This window comes from Phyllostomus discolor, chromosome 10 (genome assembly GCF_004126475.2).
Source record: "Phyllostomus discolor isolate MPI-MPIP mPhyDis1 chromosome 10, mPhyDis1.pri.v3, whole genome shotgun sequence".
In the NCBI taxonomy this organism is placed as follows: domain Eukaryota; kingdom Metazoa; phylum Chordata; class Mammalia; order Chiroptera; family Phyllostomidae; genus Phyllostomus; species Phyllostomus discolor.
In genome coordinates this window covers 60214589-60238860 of record NC_040912.2, presented here as the reverse complement: position 1 = coordinate 60238860, position 24272 = coordinate 60214589, and the positions used below count along the sequence as shown (strand labels likewise).

The 24272-nt window shown below is 35.1% G+C and overlaps 1 protein-coding gene across 2 annotated transcripts in view; it reads right to left on the bottom strand.

Annotated features, from left to right (window-relative positions):
* Positions 1-402: 402 nt before the first annotated feature.
* Positions 403-24272, bottom strand: part of PPP1R3A (protein phosphatase 1 regulatory subunit 3A) — an 80116-nt gene continuing 56246 nt past the window's right edge. For both annotated transcript variants that reach the window (XM_028525172.2, XM_036010822.1), the window contains 3 exons: positions 7946-8004; positions 7728-7852; positions 403-5877 (listed from right to left, as the gene is read on the bottom strand). In XM_028525172.2, the coding sequence (XP_028380973.1) occupies positions 3520-5877; positions 7728-7852; positions 7946-8004 (2542 nt within the window). In that variant the 3' untranslated portion in view covers positions 403-3519. The remainder of the gene's footprint in view (positions 5878-7727; positions 7853-7945; positions 8005-24272) is intronic.

The following is a 24272-nucleotide window of genomic DNA, read 5'->3' as shown; positions in this document are numbered from 1 at the left end:
AATTCATTATTGATTTATCCATGCATTTCTTTAATATATCATGAATATTAAAAAAATGGATATGCCAGCTCTGGCTGGTGTGGGTCTGTGGATTGAGTGTCAGCCTGTGAACCAAAGGGTTATTGTCTTGAATCCCAGTCAGGGCACATGCCTGGGTTGTAGACCAGGTCTCCAGGAAGGGTGCATGAGTGGCAACCACACATCGATATTTCTCTCTGTGCGTTTCTCTCTCCCTTCTCCTCTCTCTCAAAACAAATAAATACAATATTTTTTAAAATTTGGATATATTAGGAAAAGATTTAGAGAATTTCTACATAATATATACTTTTATATTTGAAAAATGAAGGTAATATATATGTATTTAACAAATACAGAAATGACACAAAATAAAAATACTCAACATTTTGAAGAGTTATTTAATAAGGTTTTAACATACTACAATAATGACATTTTTCATAAAACATGATCATTCAAAGCTAGGATGAAAATCTAGTGAAAATTAATTTGCTGTTTTAAAGAGGTTTTAGTAAAGTTATGGAAACATATTTGATTAATGACAGAATTTCTTATTTAAAATGAAAATTAATGTGGCTATAAATTATTATAAATTATTTCTGAAAACAGAAAATTAATCAAATCAATGAAAGGAGCTTTTTTAGCTGTTCTCTTCATATACATATATAATTCTAGTGATGCTGGAAGAGCATGGCCTGTAATATTTCTTTTGTACCTTGTTTCAAAATTAAAGTAGATTCCATTCTTTAATTATGTAAGAACTAAGACAGGACTACTAACCAAAAATGAGCCTTCTTGAGTAGTTCAATTTCTATATTCATTCAATGAGAATTAAAATTAAAGTCAAAGATCTTGATAAGAGAAATACATAGGTGAAATTGTCCTAGAGATGACATAGCCCTCCTGTCTGCATCTGTATTAGTTCTGCTAGTTTTTGTTTTCCTTTGTTTTCAGTTTTAATTTATTTATACACAAAATGTGAGCCTAATAAAGAAGACAACAAGTCTGGTGGTATAAAATAATATTCATGACTAAAATTAATTATTAAGAACATAACATAAATGCTATTTGGAAAAAAATAAGTATTTTATTTTTCCCCCAAATTTGGTGTATACATTTCCCAAACTGAATGTGCATATTTAACCAGAAGGCCTATTTAAGATGAAAAACAAAACATACTCCTGTTCTTTTCACAAAATTGTAACAGAATATATATGTATATATACATATATACACACATATATTTTATAAAATAATTTACTAGCAAAATATTGCAGCTCAGGAAGGAAACACAACTGCATTAACCCAATTTTCTTAAATGTTGAGGGATGAATGTCATTTCAATGACTCTTTTCTTCTTACAGTGAAAAATATATTTGGTTTATACAAATGTGAATTTTTAAGGTGATTTTGCTACCTACACTTGCTAGACTTGCCAATTAATTTTTGTAATTCTGTCTCTTATAGAAGCCCAGCAAGATAAAAAGTGATTGTTAGTATATCACATTTTTTACCCACTATAAGAAGCATATGTGAAATGCATTTGAGCTTATTCTCATGACATACCCTTTTTTGGCTCTTAACTAATGCTCAGAAGATACAGTGAAGGCAGTTATGCTTGCAGAGATTATTCTTTCCATGATGACTCACAATCAAATTTTTATTAACTGGGCTTTGCCAGGTCTTCCTGAGAACTACTTTTCTTGTTCAACGTGGTGATGTGACTAAGACATGTTTCAAAAATCTACTTCTCCACCTAGTAATAGTTTTATAAGTTTATGAATATTTCAAATGTTTCATAAGTGATGTTTAGAAAGTCAATTAAATCACATTGTTTTTGTTGCAGGGAGAGAAATACACAGTGAGTATTTAAATCCTTGGGTTTTCATATTATGAACATTCATGAGAATGTTTAGTAAGTTAATGTTACCAAAAGTCAGATAAAAAAAGATAAAAGAATTTACATTCTTTTGTGAATAAGGGAATAATTACAGTCCACCCACCTGTTCATGAAATAATGTAGTATTCTTTGCATTAATAAGATTTGGTATTCTGAGTGAAAATCTTAAAGGTAGAAAGAAAAACCCAAGCTATTAAGAACTGAAGAAATGCTAACCTTAACATCAATCTAATTTATATCTGTCACCAAAGTTAACAAAACAGCAATTTTAGAGATTACATTCTAGGTACGGCCTACAGTATCCCACTTATATTTAATAAAAGTATGTTTTCTCAATAAAATATTTTCCCTAAGTTCTACTTCAAGATGTTTCTATTTGTTTAACTAAATGGTTAAAGTCAAGCATTTAATTTCTGTGGGACTTGAAATTATAGTAGTCATTCAGTAAAATCAATTGTATAAAAATCTTTGCATTACCCTCATGTGACTAAAATGACTAGTTCCATTGTTTCACAGACTTAGCTATAGATAATAACAACAGTCAAAATTAATGCTACATTCGATATTCATTTTTCCTTTACTAGATTTCCATATCTACTTATATTCCTACTTTAAAATTTGAGTTATCATCTAGCAATCTGATAGTTATATAATAAATATCACTAATGATTAGTTGTTATCTAAATTCATCTTGAGGAATAATTGTCTTATAGTGAGAAAAGATTAAAAATTTATATGAGGACAAAAATACTACTGAGTAGAAGAGTTTATTTGGAACTATTTTAAATTGTTATTATTTAAAGCAATGTTTGTAGTTATTTAAATTTTTCAACTCTGAATAATAGTTGACATTGAAATTGTTCAACTGTGTTACACAGCCTCCCTTTATAACAGAGAAAAATTGCTTAAAGACAGACCATCAATAAAATTTTATAGAATTGAAAGATCATTTACCAATTGTTTCAGTCTTTGTCAGATTTGACTTATAAATGTCCTGAATTTGTAGGCATAAAGGAGGTAAAAGGTATGTGTGTGTATAAAGCATTATTCAGTTCAAGCAAGTGATGTGTTTCTTCAATTTAAGTTTATATATTTTAGTATACATGTATATTGTTTCTAAAATTATTAACTTGAAGTTGAAAGATTTAATCTATCAAAATGTGCTGATAAATCATACATCAGTAAATGCAAATTTTATGGTCAGTATTGAATGTTTAACTATTTTTAAAAACCATAGAGGAAAAAAATACTCAGGGAAAAATGAAGCTTTACTGTAAAAGAAATGAATGCAAGCAATAGCACTTTAAGTAGTAAAGAGGCGTGAAGCATTGCAACTTCATAGCCTGCTAAGGAGTAACAGTTGTACCTAATTTCAACTTCATGTGCTTCAGCTCTCATAGTCATATAGGCATTTAATGAACCAAACATAATGGTCCTATATAGAATAATTACTTATTGAATGAGCAAATTTCATATGCATTCCTTTTTAAACCATCCTTTAAGAGAAAAACCTGTACTGGCTCTTTGAACAATAAATAGTCTTTTTCACCAATCCAAATATTTGGGGCTAAATAGTTTATCTTTGAAGAAAAATAGTCATGAGGTTACTTTTTTCTGACAGACTTTTTTTGTCTCCCCCCTTCCCAAGATAGGCAATACAATAAAAAAAGGTAGAATGCCAAGCTGATCATTAAGTCATACTGGTAGATGGTTACAAGAAATATCAGAAACAAAAGGAAATAAGATATGTCTGAGTTGATGTATTTTAAAAGCAGAGATCCACTGCTTTGAGCTTGATATTCTTGGGCATGGAGATTAGCAGAAGCAGGGCTCTTAGATTCCTTGTCACTTGAAAAACACGGAGATTGTCCAGAGTTTAACAATCCTTCATTTTTATGCCTTATCTCTTCTATGTTTTCAATATCTTCAGTGACTGAAGCCATTGGCCTTAAACATTTTTTCACATTACATTCTCTTTGTTGGAAAATCTGACCTATAGATTTTTCATTTCTACTAACTGTCATTATGCCTGAACTTTTGGAAACTTCTTCAGGTATATCCCAAGGATGCAGGTGTTTTTCAATACCTTGGATTGTAGCTGATGAATTACAATTATATTCTGATTTAGAAGGAGTAGATTGGAGAGTCATGGTAGTAACTGTATTCTCTATAGTAACTGCCTGTTCATAAGATGACACTGAAGTTTTAGCATGGTGATTGGAAATGTGAGAGCCATTCTCAAACAGTCTATTAGGGTCTGAGTTTAAAGCAGGATTAATAATGGCAGCGACATCCATTTCCTTTGATAATTCTTGGACCTGTCCATGGTCTCTATTTTTTGGAAATGTTTTTTTATCTGCTGGTAACATTCCCAAATGAAAATTCAATTTTGAATCTGCTCTTTGATTGCCACTAATGACCTGTAAGGATTCTTCTACAGATGTTTTATTTCCAATGCCACATTTCTTTGGAGGATTGTACATAGGTAGCATTTCTTCACTCTCCACTTTACCTACATGTACATTGTAAATATCTAAACATGTTTTTTTTTCAAAATCATTGTCATAGATTACACCTACTTTATCTCCTTGACAAAAGGTATAATGTGAATTATCTTTTCTCCCTTCATGTGGATCAAACACTGTTTCCTTTACCTCAATGGGCCTGTAATTTTGTGCTGTCTCTTGAGATAGCTTAGCAATTATTGCTTTTTCTGTAGCAGACATGCTTTCTAGAGCACTTTCTGATGTCTTAATTGTATAAGCTGTACCTACTCCCACTTTCTCATTAATATCATGATCAGCTAGAGAAGACAGTTCACAGCTCACTGTTTCTTGGAAGGTAAACAATTCTGTAGGAGTAGCATTCAAACGCATTGTATTATCTCTTTTTTCCCACATGTCTTCATAATCTGCTTGTTCTTTGATCTGCTCTGTTGTATTTGTCTTACTCTTTCTTGTTTTTTCATGACCTTCCAAAACATTCTGTAGTTGTTTATATGGTTTGTTCTTATTCTGATCTTCAGTATTAGCCCAATATGAAGTTTCTTCTTCACCTTGGTAAACATGATAATTCCTCAAAACAATTCTATTTCTTGAACAAACTTGACCAGGCATCTCTCCTAAAGTAGTGCCTTTACTAGGCAAGGGATCACACTCTGGGGTTGTTAACACAGCTTCTTCCCAACTTTGATTTCCTGTTGGTGATTGAAACAAATCTGTCCTGATTTCCTGGTCAGGAGTTATAGTATCTTTACTCGGTAGAACAGTTAGTTCTCTAGCTCCAATTCTTTTCACATTCATTTCAGAGTGGCTCATCTTCTTCTCTTGGTTGTGTAACATTGATTGAAGATTTTTGCTTTGTTTTTTATTAACACCTAAATGTTTCTCTTTCTCATTTATACCAGTCCCATGATCTTTCATGGAAGATGCTTTTTCTACGGATTCTTCCAAATGAAAATCTGAAGGTAAATCTCTTCTTAAACATTCCAAATCTTTTATTTTAATTTTCATAGCTTCTCCTTCATGTTTTTTATTAAGTTTGTCTCTCATTAATTGATCTGAGGAGGAACAAGATATTTGCACTTCACCTCTTCTTTGATCTGGATTAGCATTATCATCCAATACCTTTTTGATACTGATATGTGATTTCACTAATTCATCACTGCCAATATTTGTCAATGGCAGCTTGATTTTTCTTATATCTGAAGTAATGTTCTCTGAAGGCTGATGACTACAATCATTTCCTGAGAAAACATTTTCATCATGGCAAAAATCTCTCTTTAGGTTGCTTTCTGGTGGTGAGCTTGATGACAAAGTATTTTCAAGCAAGTCAGTGTATACTTCATCATAAATATGTTTCTTCTTGAACCCCTCAGCTTTATTTGGAAAATTGACTGTATATGTTGAAAATGTACTCTTTTCATCTTTAGAAGTAGGGCTTTTGATTAAGTGTTGATTTACCTTAAGAAATTAAAAAAAAAAGAAATAATGACTAAATGATTTTAAATATACAAAATGAATTAGGTTTCATTAACTTGGCTACTAATTATTTGGTAGATTTACTTGACTCATTTCAGCTGTGGATTTGGTACAAATTATGGAAGCTAGATGTTTGGGGGGAATACTTATAGGCTATGACTTGGGAATGAGAGTAATAAGAAAGAGACCAAAATTAATCATTTTCCTTCCCAGCTTACAAATAACACATTATATTATTCAACTGTTCTTGCTTGTCATTGCACTTTCTCACCACCTAGAATATAAACATTGATTGCACCAGGCTAATCAATTAAAGAGTGGCTTTCTCCATTCACACTTGCTGTAGGTGCCCTTATTACAGCTTCTTTTATTAATATGTTTTCTGCAAAGCCTCTGCAAACTATTAATAGTAAAACGTCACTCAAAGAAAAGTGAGGGAGTTAATGTCTCTGCAAATTCTGTTTTAATGACCCTCTGCCAACGCATACTCAAATGTGTTTGAGCTCTTCAGTGATGCCAACTGTCAGGATTTAACAGTGAGATGCCTGTGTATTTTTTCTCCTGATAACTGACATTTGCATGATCTCAATAATTATATGCAAATCTTACATTTCCCCCTTCTTCTCACATAAGGCTCATGTTACTTGTCAACTGCACAGCTGTCTTGTAAGCCTATGCGTGTGGGTTCTACAAATGTGGTTGTATTTCCATCTATTATAGAGCTTCATTGTTTTATGCATTAATGTCATCATGGAGCAAATTAGCTTCTAAATTAAAGCTTCCTGTTCATTTATTGGACATATAATTTCAGTAACTTCTAAATAAACTTGTATCTGAGCCTGCATTTTAATGAGGTATAATTGGTGAAGTATGTAATTTTTCAGTTCTCTTTCATTTTATTCTGTGGTTTGAAAAAAATGGCTATGTTAACTTTCTGCTGGTAAGAATTCTCATAATGGTGACAACTTTGTAGTTTCTTAAAGTTAGAACAAAGTATATTGCCCACTTTAGTGATGCAGCTCCCTTATCACTATAGAAAAGGGAGAATATGTGTTAAAAAGATGAGCTATATTTTTTTTTCTGTTTCAGACCTGACACTTGAAGAGGCAAATGTCATTTTAATCTTAGATAATTATGAATCTATGTATTCTAATGGCAAGTGCTCTAACCAAGTGCACAGTAAAGGATAGATTATGTGATTCACTCATTACTCTTATTTTTCCTTTTTAATAAAAAATATGTAACCCACCCCTTCCAAATTCCAAATAGATTGAATGCTTACCAAGTGTGAAATTTATAACAAATTTAATACTAAATTGTATAGTACTGTGGTTGGTTCCTGTCTTCAAAATATAGCACAGAATATTTTCTCATTTTGTAATTTAATACTTTCCAGTTATATAGAACTTTGGGATTCTCACAAAGATGAAAGTAAAACAAAATGTTGCTAAATGTAATTTTGTAGTGCTGGACAGAGCTTTAGCAATCATCTAGCTCAGCTCTCTACTGTTACAGATAAGTTTACACTAAGTGTACACTTGTCACAAAGATTAGAAATGTACATCAGAATAGTGCTACCTCTTCTGTAATTCTTACAAACTGTTATTCAGAGCTGATAAAAAGGTAAAGAATGAGTGTTAATTTATCACTGCAGAGAGCAGAAGAAACATACTGAAATCAAAGTGCCTTGTTGATCAAGCTAGAACAGAATAGGCTGTACTTTCACATTTGCAAATTACATTAGTTGAAGCTATTGAAAGGCCAGCATTGTAGCCCCTTTGAAACATTAAATAACTCATTTTCTCTAATACTGTGGCAAACAGAACACTTACCATCAACTTTAATTCTTTTTCATTAAGTTCATCATGTTCCCTGTTCACATCTTTTACATTTTGATTACCAGTTTCCAAGTCCTCCTTCTCCTCATGAGAACAAACAATTGTTGGGATATAGGTATCTGAAAAGTTAATAGAATTGTATCTATGTAAGATTGTTATAATTGTAGACTTTAACAAAGCCACAGATTTGTTTAAAAATTAAATAAGATTACCTGTAATCTTTGAATTCTCAAAGTTATTCGTATATGTCGTTACTGATGATTCTTCTTTACTGTTAAATTTAAAACAAAATGTTATACATTTTTTCTGGGATTATATCTTCTAAGCATTTTTATACATAGGGAATTATTTCATCATTCATGAATATAATATTTGCAAGTGAGAACATTTTTGTCTTAGTTTAAGTGATAAAGTTTTATGAACCGACAGTTCATTTGTGGTCATGGAAATTGTTTTCTAACATCTTAATTATTAAGTTTTTTGTGTTCTATCTTAATTAAAATTCAGTTGGACTGATATAACATTAGCTCTACCTCTCCAGAAAAGAAGGGGCTAAAAACTACTAAAAACTGAAGGAAAGCTAAATTTATATTCAGTTAAAAGACTTTATGTGTGTATTGCTACAAGCCAATTTTAAAACCAAGACTACCGATTGCTCATAGGAATCCATATATTTTCAAGTTATACTCCCCTTTCAATCATTCCTGAGTACTAATTGAGAAAGCTAAATATCTTTTACTTTCAAATGTAATCTATTTATAGATGTATTTGTTGAATCATTATATTTAGATTTACCCATGACACTTGGCCAAAACAAAAATGTTAGTAAAGAAGCCCACTTTGTGTATAGTTATGATACATGCCAATCCATCAGATTTTCTTGTTCTATTTCAGCTGGATATGCAATAAAAGAAATCTAGGGCATTGGCAATGGCTTATAAATTTGTGTAATAGAGTTTATTTTTCAGTGGACAATGTGATCCAAATCCCAGGAAGTCTAATCTTATTTCAAAAAATTCCTAGATAACTGCAAATTATCTAAGATAATGTAGTATTTATTATACTCATGATGTTTAATTTAAAGTTAACCCAAAATATTTAGTATATTTCAGTGGGTCTATGGATGAAAATAATATTTCTACAAAAAATTCATTAGAAAAAATTATAGTACATGCATAATTGATACTGATTTAATGCATACATCTATATTATTTAATGAGAACAATAATTATGTTAAATCCCATTTTTTTGTGAAATATATTGCAAGCTGTTACATTTTCCCTTTTCCATGTATATAATATTTATGGGCTTAAAAAATGTATAAAGCACTAAACATCACTTAATTGTTCTAGCTTCCTCTTCATTCCCATAACAATGTGGAAAAATTCATTTGTAGAGGGAAAATTGCCATTTAAAGCCTTTTGTTTTCACCTAACCAAAATACTATTAATTGTTTTTTAAATTCAATTCTCTAAAATACCTCAATTTAAAAAAGATTGTGTCACAGTGGAATACTACACAACAGAAAGGAAGAAGGAGCTCCTACCCTTGGCGGCAGCATGGAGGGAACTGCAGAGCATTATGCTAAGTAAAATGAGCCAGGCAATGAAAGACAAATACCATATGACTTCACCTTTAGGTGAAACCTAATCAACAAAACAAACAAGCAAGCAAAATGTAACCAGAGACAGTGAAATTAAGAACAATCTGACATTAACCAGAAGGGAGGTGGAGGGGATAATGGGGGGAAAGAGGGAAAGAGTTTTCAGGAACAACCATAAAGGACACATAGACAAAACTAATGGGGGCATAGAATCAGGAGAGAGAGGTGGGGATAGCCAGGATGGGGCGGGGGGGAGAGGTGGGAGGATAAAAGTCAGATAACTGTACTTAAAAATAAAATAATTATTTAAAAAATTATGTCAAAAGAAAAGAAACTCACTTTTAACTCATTTTGGAGACAAATAATTAATTATCAAAAATGTATTATTATATTCATGTCTTGTAATAATATGTACACACAAAAAATGTAGAGGGAAATAGTAATTTCAGTGAGAAATATACATAAGAGAAGTTGAAATAGATGAAGTTTACATATATCAAGTGTCTACAAAATTAATAGAAGATACGTAGTAAGACTCAAATAGAATAAAATTATATAAAAAACTAGAAAAATTGAGAAATATACCATGTTCATAGATATGAAGAAGGTATTGTGAAGATATTAATTCTCTCCCAAGTTAATCTACTACATTTTAATCACAATTCCAATTCAGTTTTTCACAATATTTGGTAATATGATTATAAAAATGTATAAAAAGCTAAAGATATCTGGAATATTTCTGAGAAATAGCAGGAAAGAGGAACCTGCTGTACTTAACTTTAAGAGTTCTTATGAAGATTTAATTAAGACAGTTACTTTGGCATAGAGACAGATGAGAATTGAGAAACCTACTAACACATCTAGAAACATTAGACTTTGGTATATGACAAATATAGCATGTCAAACAGCAGGGATATAAGGAACTTTTCAGTAAATGGAGACACAAAAATGGCAACTCTTATGAGGAAAGATGAAATTAGCACAACATATATTCACAAAGGAACTCCAGATTGATTATGACCTTAAATGTAAAAAAAAAAAAAACCCTCGAAATTGTTAGTAGAAAGTATATGTATGTATCTGTCAGATCTAAAAGTAGGAAATGTTTTCTTAAATGAGAAAAAAAACAGGGACTCCAAAAAAATGTTCAGTGTAACTTTATCAATATTTAAAACTTGCTCATTAAAAGATATCTTTATAATGAAAATAGTATAAATTACAAACTGGAAAAACATGCTTACACTACACAAAATCATCACAAATAATTATTAAAATATTATAAAGAACTCTAGCAAATCAATAAAAAACACAAAGATGTTGGGGTCTGCCCTGCTTGGTTTCAGGAGCTGCAACCCCCCAAAGCTAAGGCTGAGTGAGAGACACTAAGGAAACATGCCTGTCTCCCTGGCGTGAGTGCTGCCTGGTCCGTGTCTGGTCAGTTAGCCAATGATGGGTAACATTCCTCAGAGGAGGATGGATCTAAGACAGGCACCATCATGTGGGAAGGCCCTTGGGGACAGACTCAGGGGGCTGTGGAAAAGAGGGGGTGATCGACCCCCACCCCTTCAGCTTTGACAAAGCCTGAGTCCTTATTCTACCTGTAAGAAATCCAAATCTCTTGGCTGTCTTTGTCTCCTCTGCCCCTCAGGCCTGTAGTGATGACAAGGGGTGGTGCAGTCTAGACTAGAGACAGTGGACCTCCCAGGGTAATTAGCCTGAAGCAGAGAATATGCAAAACCCTGTGAAACTTACTTTGCTATAGGATACTCTTAATTAGAATATGAAGGCATGGGCAGGAAGTGAAACTAGCCCTTTAGTCCTGTAGTTTTTAGGTGATAAGACTCCAACTCAGCAAGAGCTCTTTTAGCTCTTTGAAAGTTATTTACCAGTTTGATCTTCCCTGCCAGACTATAATCAACAAACTATATCTGTATCCTTAATAAAAGCCTACTTGGGTGGGAAGGCGTGGCACTCCTCCCTTGAGAGAGTGGCCATTCTATTCCTATTCCTCCACAGGACTCAGTAGTCCATGTGTATTTCTGTCATCTCCTCGATCATCTGCAGTGCTCCACGTTACTGCTGGCCGGTGACTGACACACAGAGATTTCAGTGGAATCAGGGGAGGGTGTGAGATATTTCACAGAAGACAAAATACACTTTGCTAGTAAGTACATCAATAGATGGTCACCATTATTTAAAAAATAGAGCAGTACAAATCAAGATCATAAGAAACCCTTATACCACTTAGTAGTAATGGATCAAAATTGCTATTGAGTATATAAACTTGAACCAAACCAAATGGCCACCATGATTAGATGCAAAACCATCTCATATCACAAAAAATTATGTAAACCACAGAGACCTACAATATGAATAAATTTTACCGAAATAATATTAAATGAATAATTCCAAAATATTACATCAGAGGATGTTCTTTTTTATTAAACTAAAAATAACTAAAATAATTTAAATATATGTCAAGGAACACATAGACTATAATAAAAAGTTACATAAAAAAGAAAGCTTGACTTTTAAGATATGGCTTTCATCAGGTGGAACAAGTTAGGTAATAGAAATGAGGAAAGGCAATAGTTATAGTCAGTTACTGTTTTGAGTGGTAGTTTTGTCAGTGCTCATTGTATTGTTTATAATATCTGATTAATTAAATTCTTTCAGCTAATTAACTAAAACAAATGGGTTTCTCTATGTCCAAGAATGGGGGATATCTATAAATAAAATCCCTCTCTGAAACTCAAAATAGCCATCATATAACTAATTACATGTAAAGTGTATAATTAAACAAATTTAGAAAACTTGAGGCAAAAGACAAGTTTGATGTTTGATGATGATAAGGCCTGGATTTATATACAATTGTGATATAAATGAAATGTACTATTAAATGTTTCTATGCTCCCCTTTATGTTTCCTGAGTTCTTTTTGAATTTCTTACTTATCTGTATTCCCAGTGGCTAACACATGGCCTACACATAATCATGGCATAATAAATGCTCTTGAGTAAATGCACAGCATCCTTTCTACACTTCCCTTCTCTCTACCTCTTGTCATATTATCTAATATTGTTCTTTTCTCCTTTCCTCATTAAAATTTAATTTCAGAAAAAGTTCTGCCCAATAAATTAAATTATGCATATTTTGTACATCTCATAAAACTTCAAGTATTACTCCTTTCAAAGTTCAGGACAATATTTTTAATTATGGGTTCAAATAATTAAACAAATTTTTTTAAAGCTAATATAAATTTTAAAATTAAAAAGTCAAAAGTATATATTTTGTGGAGAAACAGTTAACTTATAGTGAACCTTAAATCATATAATGTGGTATTATTTAATCATAAGAGGGGTAATTTATTCTTCTAATAGATACTTTGAGTACCTAGTATGTGCCATAAATTATTATACATACTGGGACTCACACATGAATAATCTGTAGCTTCTTACCTCAAGAAAGCTATAATGTAATGATGAAAAAACACATCAATATCAATTGCTATAATAAATGATAAATATTATAATAAATAATATTATTTGATAGATATCCTCTTAGGAAGAAAGAGAGGACAGAATTGAGGCAAGTACTTTGTTGGGGGAAATCATAGAATTTTTCACAAAGAGACCAACATTCTGAGTTAAATTTTAGGGAAAGTAGAAGTTCCCCAATAAGAACAAAATGCTAAGATAATTCCAGTCAGGGAGAATAACAAGTGGACAAAGAGTTAAGGGTAAGAAAACCCCAAAGAAAGATACACATCTGAAATCAATGAAATGTTCAGTGTTCAGACTGTACATTGGGGAAAAAATTCAAATGAAGAGAAGTAAGGTTTGATCCAGCCAGGTTTAAAAGTCTTAGCATGCCATATGAAGTAAGGCTGAATTTCCATGCACTATTTAATCAGTGTGGGGATGTGGTGGCAGGGGAGAGAGAGTTAAATGAGAGAGAGACATGGTTAGATTTATACATAGGGATCAATCTCTGGAGATACATTTAGAGAGCCTGGATGGAATGGACCACAATATAGCAGGAAGACTACTTATAAGGTTCCAGCAACATTTCAGGCACAAAATGGTGGAGATTAAATGTAACAGCAATGAGAAAAAAGAAGAGAAATCAAATTTGATTTACATCTATTGATATAGCATCAATTCTATTTGTTGATCAATTTCTTATAAATAGATTTTTGAAATGCCTCCCTCTGCCTGAACTTGGTTGCATTCATAAGCTTTAGGACACACAGAGGGCCCAGAGACATATGAAAGGATTCTCATCATTACAAGCCATCGGAGAGATGCAAATTAAAAACACAATGAGATATCACTTCACACCAGTCAGAATGACCATCATAAATAAATCAACAAACAAGGGCTGTCATGATTGTGGAGAAAAGGGAACCCAAGTACACTGTTGGTGGGAATGCAGACAGGTGTAGCCACTGTGAAAAAAGTAAGGAATTTCCTCAAAAAACTAAAAATAGAGACCCCTTGTGACACAGCAATTCCACTGCTGGGATTATACCCTAAGAATCCTGAAACACCAATTCCAAAGGACCTATGAACCCCAATGTTAACAGCAGCACAATTTATAACACCTAGAAGCAATCTATTGTCCATCAGTAAATGAGTGGATCAAAAAACTGTGGTACAATTAGACAATGGAATACTATGCAGCAGAAAGAAAGAAGAAGCTCCTACCCTTTGAGACCTCATGGATGGAACTGGAGAGCATTATGTTAAGTGAAATAAGCCAGACCATGAGAGACAAACACCATATGATTTCACCTATAAATGTAACTTAATCAACAAAACAGACAAGCAAGCAAAATACAACCAGAGACATTGAAATTAAGAACAAACTGACAACAACTAGAGGGGAGGTGGGAGGTGATAATGGGTGGAAAAGGGGGAAGAGTCTACAAAGAACATGTATAAAGGTTATATGCACAAAGCCAAAGGCGGGTAGAATCAAGGATGGAGAGTTGGGATACCTGGGGTGAAGCAGATGGGGGGGGGGCGTGGAGACAACTAAACTTGAATGAATGAATGAATGAATGAATAAATAAATAAATAAATAAATAGGGATCTAAGATGGCATCGGAGTAGGAAGGAGCAGATTCGGCTTTCCTCTGCTCAGGGGAGAAAATCCTGACCAGTCTATGGAGTAGAAAGGCAAGCAACCAACATACTTCAGCATTTTTGAAAATAGGGGACCAAGGATTGTGGCAGAACTGAAAGGCCAAAGACCGGACCCTAAGAAGAGTGCTGCAACAAGGTAGGGTCCTGGGGACCAGCATGTGGTCCTGGGGCTGCAGCCCCAGGCCCGGCCCGCTGCTGGGTTTGCCATAGGGTCTTTGGGAGAGAGCCGGGACAACTGCTTCTTCCCCAGCCAAACAAGGTCTGAGTGGCTCTGGGAGGAATCAGGTGCTGGCAAACATGGGGCGGGGGCTGTGAGCACCTTTGGAGGCTGTAGACACTGGAGAGGCTGGGTCACGCAGCAAGCCCGGACCCCCACAGTCACCAGTCTGGCAGGAGCATTTGTTGGTGGGAGAAGCCAGGCCACTGAGGGGAGCGGCAGGCTTGAACAGGAAAAATTTCTCAAGAGGAAGGAGTGAATAGACACACACACTGTTTGGGGAATTCTCCTAAAGTGATCAGTGGCTACAGCCTCCCTGCTATCCAGCCATGGGTGCGAGGGCGCAGGGGCCTCAGCCAGCAAGAGCAGAAAAACCGGTTTGGCCACTTTGAAACCAAGAGACTTTTTAATTTGATTCTATTTTTTTAACAATTTTTAATTTTATAATTTTTGTTGTTTTTATTCTCTTTTGATTTCTTTTTCCTCTCTTACCTGATTTCTTGTTTTATTCCTTCTTCCTTCCTGTCCTCCAATTTTATCTCTTCTTCCTTCCTTCGTCTGCCTTTTCTATTTTTACTTTTTTAAATTTTTTCTAAATACCTACAAGTGAGACAAAATCCTGGATCTGTGAAAAGACCAAAGTTGAACCCAAAGAAGGGGCATCACAACAGCTGGGACAGTGAGATAAATGTCACTCTGCTATTACAGAGAACCTGCAAGTTATTGCATATTTGTATCATTATTATTTTTACAGTGTTCCTACATCTTTTTTTAACAGTATTTTTATATCCCGCTTCTTTTTGTATAGCCTGCTTTGCTAGGCTGGATATATTGTATGACCTGACAGCTTTCCCCTGATATCTCTTTCTATACTGTATTACTAATCTACTGTCCTTTAACTCACCTGTGTCCCATCAGCACACTACTCGATCTTCTGTACTCCCTATTCTTGTTACCTAGATCTCATAGACTCTGTCATATGATTGTTGCCATAATATTATTGTAAATAACTGCTGTTCCATGCAATTGTAATTACTTCACAACCCCCCCCCCCCCCCCCCAGATCTTAGACCATTTCAAAGTTTCCTGAACTTACTCTATTACTCTAGTGGTTAACTCTGTTCTCTCACACACTACAAGTATTTACTATCCTTTACTCTTACCTTACCCCAGAATCTGACCTCCCACAACCTCCCTGCTTTATAGATCCAACTCACAATCCTTCCTCCCCCAACAAGAGTCTTATCTTCTTTCCATCCTTTCTAAAAATCAGCTAACTGGGTGGAAGACCACGGTTAACACTATACATAGTGAAAGGGTCTCCTATATCTTCCCTACTTGCTACTACTGTAAATGGCATAGAATTCTCGGGTGCTGTCTTAAACCATTTTGCCTTCCCCCTCCAACTGATGACAAAATAGAATAGGTGGAGGTTGTGAACACCAGGATACCCACTGGAAGAGGAAACCCAACAACAAAGGGACCACTAACAGATAACAGCAGAAGAATGTGAAGGAGGGAGTAGTAACCACACAAACCTCAATCCAGGACTTATCTGGAAATACAACTAAACAGTAGAGACAGTACCCAATACAAACAACTGAGCAAGATTTCTTTAAACCTTGTACGCACAGAAGAACCAGCTTCAACACAACCTGCCCTCACCAGCACAACAAAATACAGAAGGTGGTGGACAGAGTGACCCACATTTAACCAGCTGGTGGGAAGGAACCACCAAAGAAAGACTCAACAACAATCAAAATCCCAAAGGCAAACACAAAGCCAACTTAAACTACAGCCCAAGACCAGTGAGCTCGGGGGATCAAGGAAACAGCACCACTGAAACTCACTGCTACTCTACTAAATAAGTTCACACCATAAACCCAGGGAGCCAGAACAGATCAATAGAAGAAGCTGAGGCGAATAAGAAGAGTCTCAAAAACAATGGGAAGACAAAGAAATAATCCCCAAATGAAAGGAAAGGAGGAAGCCTCAAAAAGAATGCTAAATGAAATAGAGGCAATTCAACTCTCAGATATTGAATTCAAAGCAGTGATTGTCAGGAAGCTCAATGAGCTCAGAATGAGCTACCAGAAATTACAGGGAAGCTACAATGAACTCAATGAAAACTACATCAGCATAAAAAAGGAAATAGAAACTCTCAACAAGGGCCAAGAGGAAATGAAGAATACGATTTCTGAACTGAAGAAGACAGTAGAAGGAATGAAAAGCAGGATCGATGAAGCAGAAGATCGGATCAGTGAGCTAGAGGACAAAGTAGAAGAAAACACCCAGAAAGAGCAAGAAAAGGAAAAGAGGCTTAGAAAAAATGAAGAGGGATTAAGAGAAATGCAAGACAATATGAAACGTAATAATATCTGTATAATAGGGATACCAGAAGGAGAAGAAGAAGAACAAGGGATAGAAAACTTAGTTGAACAAGTGATAATGGAAAACTTCCCTAATTTGATGAGACAAAAAGTCACACAAATCCAGGAAACACAGAGAGTCCCAATAAAGAGGAACCCAAAGAGGCCCACCTCAAGACACATCATAATTAAAATGGCAAAATTTCAAGACAAAGAGAGAATCTTAAAGGCAGCAAGGGAGAAACAGGAAGTAACATACAAGGGGGCCCCAATAAGGCTACCAGCTGACTTCTCACTGGAAACACTCCAAGCCAGAAGAGAATGGCAAGAAATAATCCAAGTAATGAGAACCAGAGGCCTGCAACCACAACTACTTTACCCAGCAAGGCTCTCAATTAAGATAGAAGGCCAAATAAGAAGCTTCTCAGACAAAAGAAGTCTAAAAGAATACACCTCCACTAAGCCAGCTCTGCAAGAGATGCTAAAGGGCCTGCTTTAAGGAAAGAAAGGAAAAGAGAGAGTGAGAGAGGATCACACGTACATAAAAGGCAATGAATAAGTACCTATCAATAATAACCTTAAACGTAAATGGATTAAACGCTCTATTCAAAAGACATAGCATAGCTGATTGGATAAGAAAACATGACCCACACATATGCTGTCTACAAGAGACCCACCTCAGGATAAAAGATCTTCACAGGTTGAAAGTGAAGGGCTAGAAACAAATTTTCCAAGCGAATGGACAGGAAAAAAAGCCTGGGTAGCAATACTCATATCTGACAAAATAGACTTCCAAAGAAGGGCAATAAAGAGAGACCCAGAAGGTCCTTTCATAACACTCAAGGGAAGAATTCACCAAGAAGACATAAATATTGTAAATATATATGCACCCAACATAGGAGCACCCAAATACGTAAAGAAAATCTTAGAGGACTTCAAGAAAGATATGGACAGTAACACAATTATTGTGGGGGATTTTAACACCCCACTATCAAAAATGGACAGATCTTCCAAACAAAATATCAACAGATATGGTGGCATTGAACAATACCCTAGACGAACTGGGCTTAACTGATATTTACAGAACCCTCCATCCCAAAGAAGCTAAATACACATTTTTTTCAAATGTACATGGAACATTCTCAAAGATTGACCACATGATAGGACACAAAACAAGCCTCAACAATTTCAAAAAAATTGAAATCATACCAAGCAATTTCTTGGATCACAAGGGACTGAAACTAGAAACCAACCCCAAGGAAAATAACCCAAAACACTCAAATCCATGGAGATTAAACAGCATGCTATTAAACAATGAATGGGTCAAGAATGATATTAGGGAAGAAATGAAAAGGTTTCTGGAAACAAAGGAAAACAAACTCACAACAACCCAAAACTTATGGGATACAGCCAAGGCAGTCCTGAGAGGGAAGTTCCTAGCGATACAGGCCCACCTAAAAAGGTTAGAAACATTTCAAACAAACAACCTAACCCTCCGTCTACAGGAACTCGAGAAACAACAACAAAGACAGCCCAGAGCAAGCAGAAGGAAGGAAATAACCAAGATCGGGGCAGAATTAAATGACATAGAGACTAGAAGCACAATTCTAAGGATCAATGAATCCAAAAGTTGGTTCTTTGAAAACATAAACAAAATCGACAAGCCTTTAAGCAGACTCATCAAGAAAAAAAGAGAGAAAACCCAAATAAACACAATCAGAAATGAAGGAGGAGAGATTACAACAGATACCACAAAAATACAAAGGATTGTAACAAATTACTACTAAGAGCTGTATGCCAAGAAATTTGAAAACCTAGATGAAATGGACAAATTTCTAGAAAAATATAATCTTCCAAAACTCAATAAAATGGAAGCAGAAAGCCTGAAAAAACGAATAACAGCAAAAGAAATTGAAGCAGTAATCAAAAAACTCCCAACACACAAAAGCCTTGGACCAGATGGTTTCACCGGAGAATTCTACAAAGCATTTAAGGAAGAACTAACACCTATCCTTCACAGACTATTTCAAAAACTCCAAAAAGATGGAAGACTCCAAAACTCTTTTTATGAGGCCAACATCATCTTAATTCCAAAACCAGATAAAGACACAACAAAGAAAGAAAACTACAGGCCAATATCGCTGATGAACATTGACACTAAAATCGTCAACAAGATACTGGCAAACCGCATCCAACAGTACATTAAGAAGATCATACACCATGACCAAGTGGGATTCATTCCAGGGATGCAAGGATGGTACAACATTCGCAAATCAGTAAATGTAATACATCACATAAACAAAAGTAAAGACAAAAACCACATGATCATATCAATAGATGCAGAAAAAGCATTTGATAAAGTACAGCACCCATTTATGATAAAAACACTCAGTAAAGTGGGAATAGAGGGAGCATTCCTGAACATAATAAAGGCCATATACGAGAAACCTACAGCCAACATTATACTCAATGGGCAAAAATTAAAATCTTTTCCAGTAAGAACAGGAGCAAGACAAGGATGTCCACTTTCACCACTTCTATTCAATATAGTACTCGAAGTTCTAGCCACAGCAATCAGACAAGAAAAAGAAATAAAAGGAATCCAAATCGGAAAGGAGGAAACAAAACTGTCACTGTTCGCAGATGACATGATAGTGTACGTAGAAAATCCTATAGACTCCACCAAAAAACTGTTTGACCTAATAAATGAATTTGGTAAAACAGCAGGATACAAAGTCAATATCCAGAAATCAAAGGCATTTCTGTACACCAACAATGAAACAGCAGAAGCAGAAATCAAGAAAAATCCCTTTTGAAATAGCAAAACGAAAAATAAAATACCTAGGAATAAACCTAACCAAAGATGTAAAAGACCTGTATTCAGAAAACTACATAACACTGAGGAGAGAAATCAAGGAAGACACAAACAAATGGAAACATATACCGTGTTCATGGATTGGAAGAATTCATATCATCAAAATGTCCATACTACCAAAAGCAATTTACACATTCAATGCAATACCTATTAAAGTACCAATGGCATATTTCACAGACATAGAACAAACGCTTCAACAATTTATATGGAACCATAGACAACCCCGAATAACTGCTGCAATTTTGAGAAAGAAGAGTAAAGTAGGAGGGATCACAATACCTGACACTAAACTATACTACAAGGCCACTGTAATCAAAACAGCCTGGTACTGGCATAAAAACAGGCTCATGGACCAATGGTACAGAACAGAGAGCCCAGAAATAAACCCAAGCCTCTACGGTCAATTAATATTTGACAAAGGAAGCAGCAACATAAAATGGAATAAAAATAGCCTCTTCAACAAATGGTGTTGGGAGAACTGGACAGCTACGTGCAAAAAAAATGAAACTTGAGCACCAACTTACACCTTATACAAAAATAGATTCAAGGTGGATAAAAGACTTAAACATAAAGCGTGACACCATTAAAGTCCTAGAAGAGAACGTAGGTAGGAAAATCTCAGATATTTCACGCAGAAACTTTTTTACTGACTTGTCTCCTAGAGCAAGGGACATAAAGAAAAGAATAAACAAATGGGACCTCATCAAAATTAAAAGCTTTTGCACAGTTAAGGAAAACAGTATCAAAATAAAAAGAGAACCAACTGTGTGGGAAAACATATTTGCCAAAGATACCTCAGACAAGGGTTTAAACTCCAAATATATAAAGAACTTACACGACTCCACTCTAAGAAGACAAGTAACCCAATTTAAAAATGGGCAAAGGACTTGAACAGACACTTCTCCAAGGAGGACATACAGAAAATCCAAAGACACATGAAGCGATGCTCAATATCGCTAGCCATCAGAGAGATGCAGATTAAAACCACAGTGAGATACCACTTCACACCAGTTCAGAATGGCCATCATAAACAAAGCAACAAAGAACAAGTGTTAGAGAGGATGTGGAGAAAGGGGGTCCCTAGTGCACTGTTGGTGGGACTGCAGACTGGTACAACCACTATGGAAAGCAGTATGGAACTTCCTCAGAAAACTAAAAATGGATCTGCCTTTTGACCCGTCAATTCCATTGCTGGGACTCTATCCTAAGAACACTAAAACACCAATACAAAAGAACCTTTGCACCCCGATGTTCATAGCAGCACAATTTACAATAGCTAGGTGCTGGAAGCAACCTAGATGCCCATTGGTAAATGAATGGATCAAAAAACTATGGTACATTTACACAATGGAATTCTATGCAGCAGAAAGAAAGAAGGAGCTCCTACCCCTTGGAACAGCATGGATGGAGCTGGAAAGCATTATGCTAAGCGAAACAAGCCAGGCAGTGAAAGACAAATACCACATGATATCACCTTTAACAGGAATCTAAACAACAAAACAAAACAAACTAGCAAAAACTAGCAAAATATAACCAAAGACACTGAAATAGGGGATAGTCTGACAGTGACCAGAGGGGAGAGAAGAGGGAATTTCAGGGGGGAATGGGTAGGGTTTACAGGAACAAATTTGGAAGACACATGGACAAAATCTAGGGGTGGGGGTAATGGGGGAAGGAGGGAGGGTTGGGTGGGTGGGCTGGAGTAGGAGTAGTGGGGAGAAAACTGTACTTGAACAATGATTAAAAATAAATAAATAAATAAATCTTAAAAAAAGAAATCTAGTATTTTCCCTTCTAAGATCTTAGCAAGAAAGAATTAAGTCAGGTGGTTAACTGGGGCTCCTGCACTATAAATGAGGAATGTCAAATTAATCTGAAGTCTGGTTTCTGATGTCTAACAGGCTGTGTGATTTGCTTCTCAGATGGTTATGAAAAGTACCTTCTTCCTTAATATCTGGTATAGATTCCTCAATGGTGGACCAGCAAATTATGTCTAGGTTCCTGGCTTTTATTCTAGCACTTCACTGAGGAAAAATAAAATACAAGTTCAGTCACATTTTGTTCACCTGGGTCCATACTATTCTCAGTAGTTCTTAACCAACCTAAGAAATGGTAACCAATCTTCTTTGCTAGATTTAGGTATTCTACTGAGAGGAATTTCTAGGAAACTAGAATTTAAGCTCATGAAGGAACTATAGGCATCTCAGCAGTTTAGGGGCACTACTACCTTGGCCTCCCTTCTCCTATGAATACTATAGCTTTTAAATATAACAATAATTTCCCAAGTTACCTTTCCTATCAGAAATACCAGTTCCTATCTCTGTGAATTCTAAATTAAAAGACATGCACGTGAAGGTTGAGAGAGGGAATGGAGAATGATGGTACTGGGGATCTTCTAAGATGGTTTTGATGTGGGGCAAGAATTGCAAACTCCTGATGCATGCAAAAATGTATCTTAGAACATAAGCACATTGGACTTAGCTGTCTAGATTCCCCCTTTCCTAGAGAGTTGGGAGGTCATTCCTCCTCTTTAGTTGGATTTTTAGGCACCAAACCTAGTTCTACATTGTATTAGTTTTATATGAGTACAGCACACTTTACTACAATCTAGGCCACATGCATGAGTCGAGAAAAATGAAATATGAGGCAGAGGCTTGTAGTTTGAGAATTTAAAGATGCAACCCACAAAACCTATGATGGAGAATTCAGTAGGGTAAACAAGGTTGAAGGGAAAAGGGTGACTTCTTCTGAAGGAAAGGCATTATATTTATAAGGTCTAGGGGATATGAGCTTCTGATCAAGTGGGAAATGAATTAGTGCTTGTTGAATAAAAAATGTCCAGTTTTTGTTGTTTTCCTTTGATCTGTCCCAATATCATTGCAGAACTGCTGGCACCATCTTAGAATTTGAAGAAAAAATTTCCTCACTTGAAAGAAATAGGACATAAAATTGAAATTTACATGATGTCCTTAACTGGATATTAAACAAATGTGTATTGAATATATGAAGTGAATATTTTTACCTAACAGTGATCCTGATGAAAATGTAATAGTTATTTAAATAAATAGAAATTCATATTCATTAAATCATCAATCACTCATTTAACAAATATATATTGAGTGCCCGCAAATTTCTAAATATTGTACTAGATCACAATAAATAAGACAGAGTACCCTGCTATCACAGGGCTCACAAGAAAATGGGGAAGGGGGACAATTATGTAAAGCAATACAGTCATCCTCCATCATCTGAAGTTTTGCTTTCCAATGTTTTAGTTACCTGTAGTCAACCATGGTCTGGAATATTAAATGAAAAATTCCTGAAATAAACATTTCAAAAATTTCACATAGCACACAGTTATGAGTATCATGATGAAATCTTGAGCCTCCCTGTCTCATCCCACCCAGGATGTGAATCACTTTGTTTGCATATCTATACTTTAGTGCTCCCTTCCCATTACTCATTTCATAGCCTGTGGGGTATCAGATAGACAGGCTGTCACACTATCACAGTGCCTGTGTTCAGATAACCCTGATTTTACTTAACAAAGGCCCCAAAGTGCAAGATTAGTGATGCTGGCCATTCAGATATGCCAAAGAGAAGCCAGAAAGTGCTTCCTTTAAGAGATAAAATTTTTGACTTAATAATAAATGAAAAAACCCAGATGCTGAAGTTACTAAAGTCTTTGCTAAGAACAAATCTTCTGAAGTTGTGAAGAAGAAAAAAGGAATTCAGGCTAGGTTTTCTTTGCATCTCAGATCGCAAAAGTTACAGTCCTAGTCTTAGTTAAGGTGGAAAAGGCATTAAATTTGTGGGTGAAGGCATGAACAGAAAACATATATAAAAGGGGCTGGTACTATCCATGGTTTCAGGCATCCACTGAGGTCTTGGAACTATCACTTTCAGAAAAGTCAAGACTACTGTGACTGCATAATGTAATAAATGTGTGCTCAGTGAGGTACAGGGTGAGGCAGGAAAGACTTCCAGGAAGACATGGACACTAAGTTAAAACCTAAACAAAAAGTCATATTGGAGAAGAAAGGAGCAGCAATTATAAAATTAAGGCATCATATGCAAAGGCTTTATCAATAAAAAGTAATTATTTTTAACATGTCAAGTAATTCAATAATGAAAATATAAAAGTCAGGGCACCAATCTATAGTCAATTGGATCAAAAGACACAAACTTAAAAACTAGCAGCACCTCTTAAAATGTGGTTCACAGACCTCCTCTATGAAAATCACCTGGTACCTGTTACAAACAGTGCTTCAGGGGCCAAAATACAAATCTACTGAAATAGCATCTCTGGAGTGGGGAGTCAGTAATTTT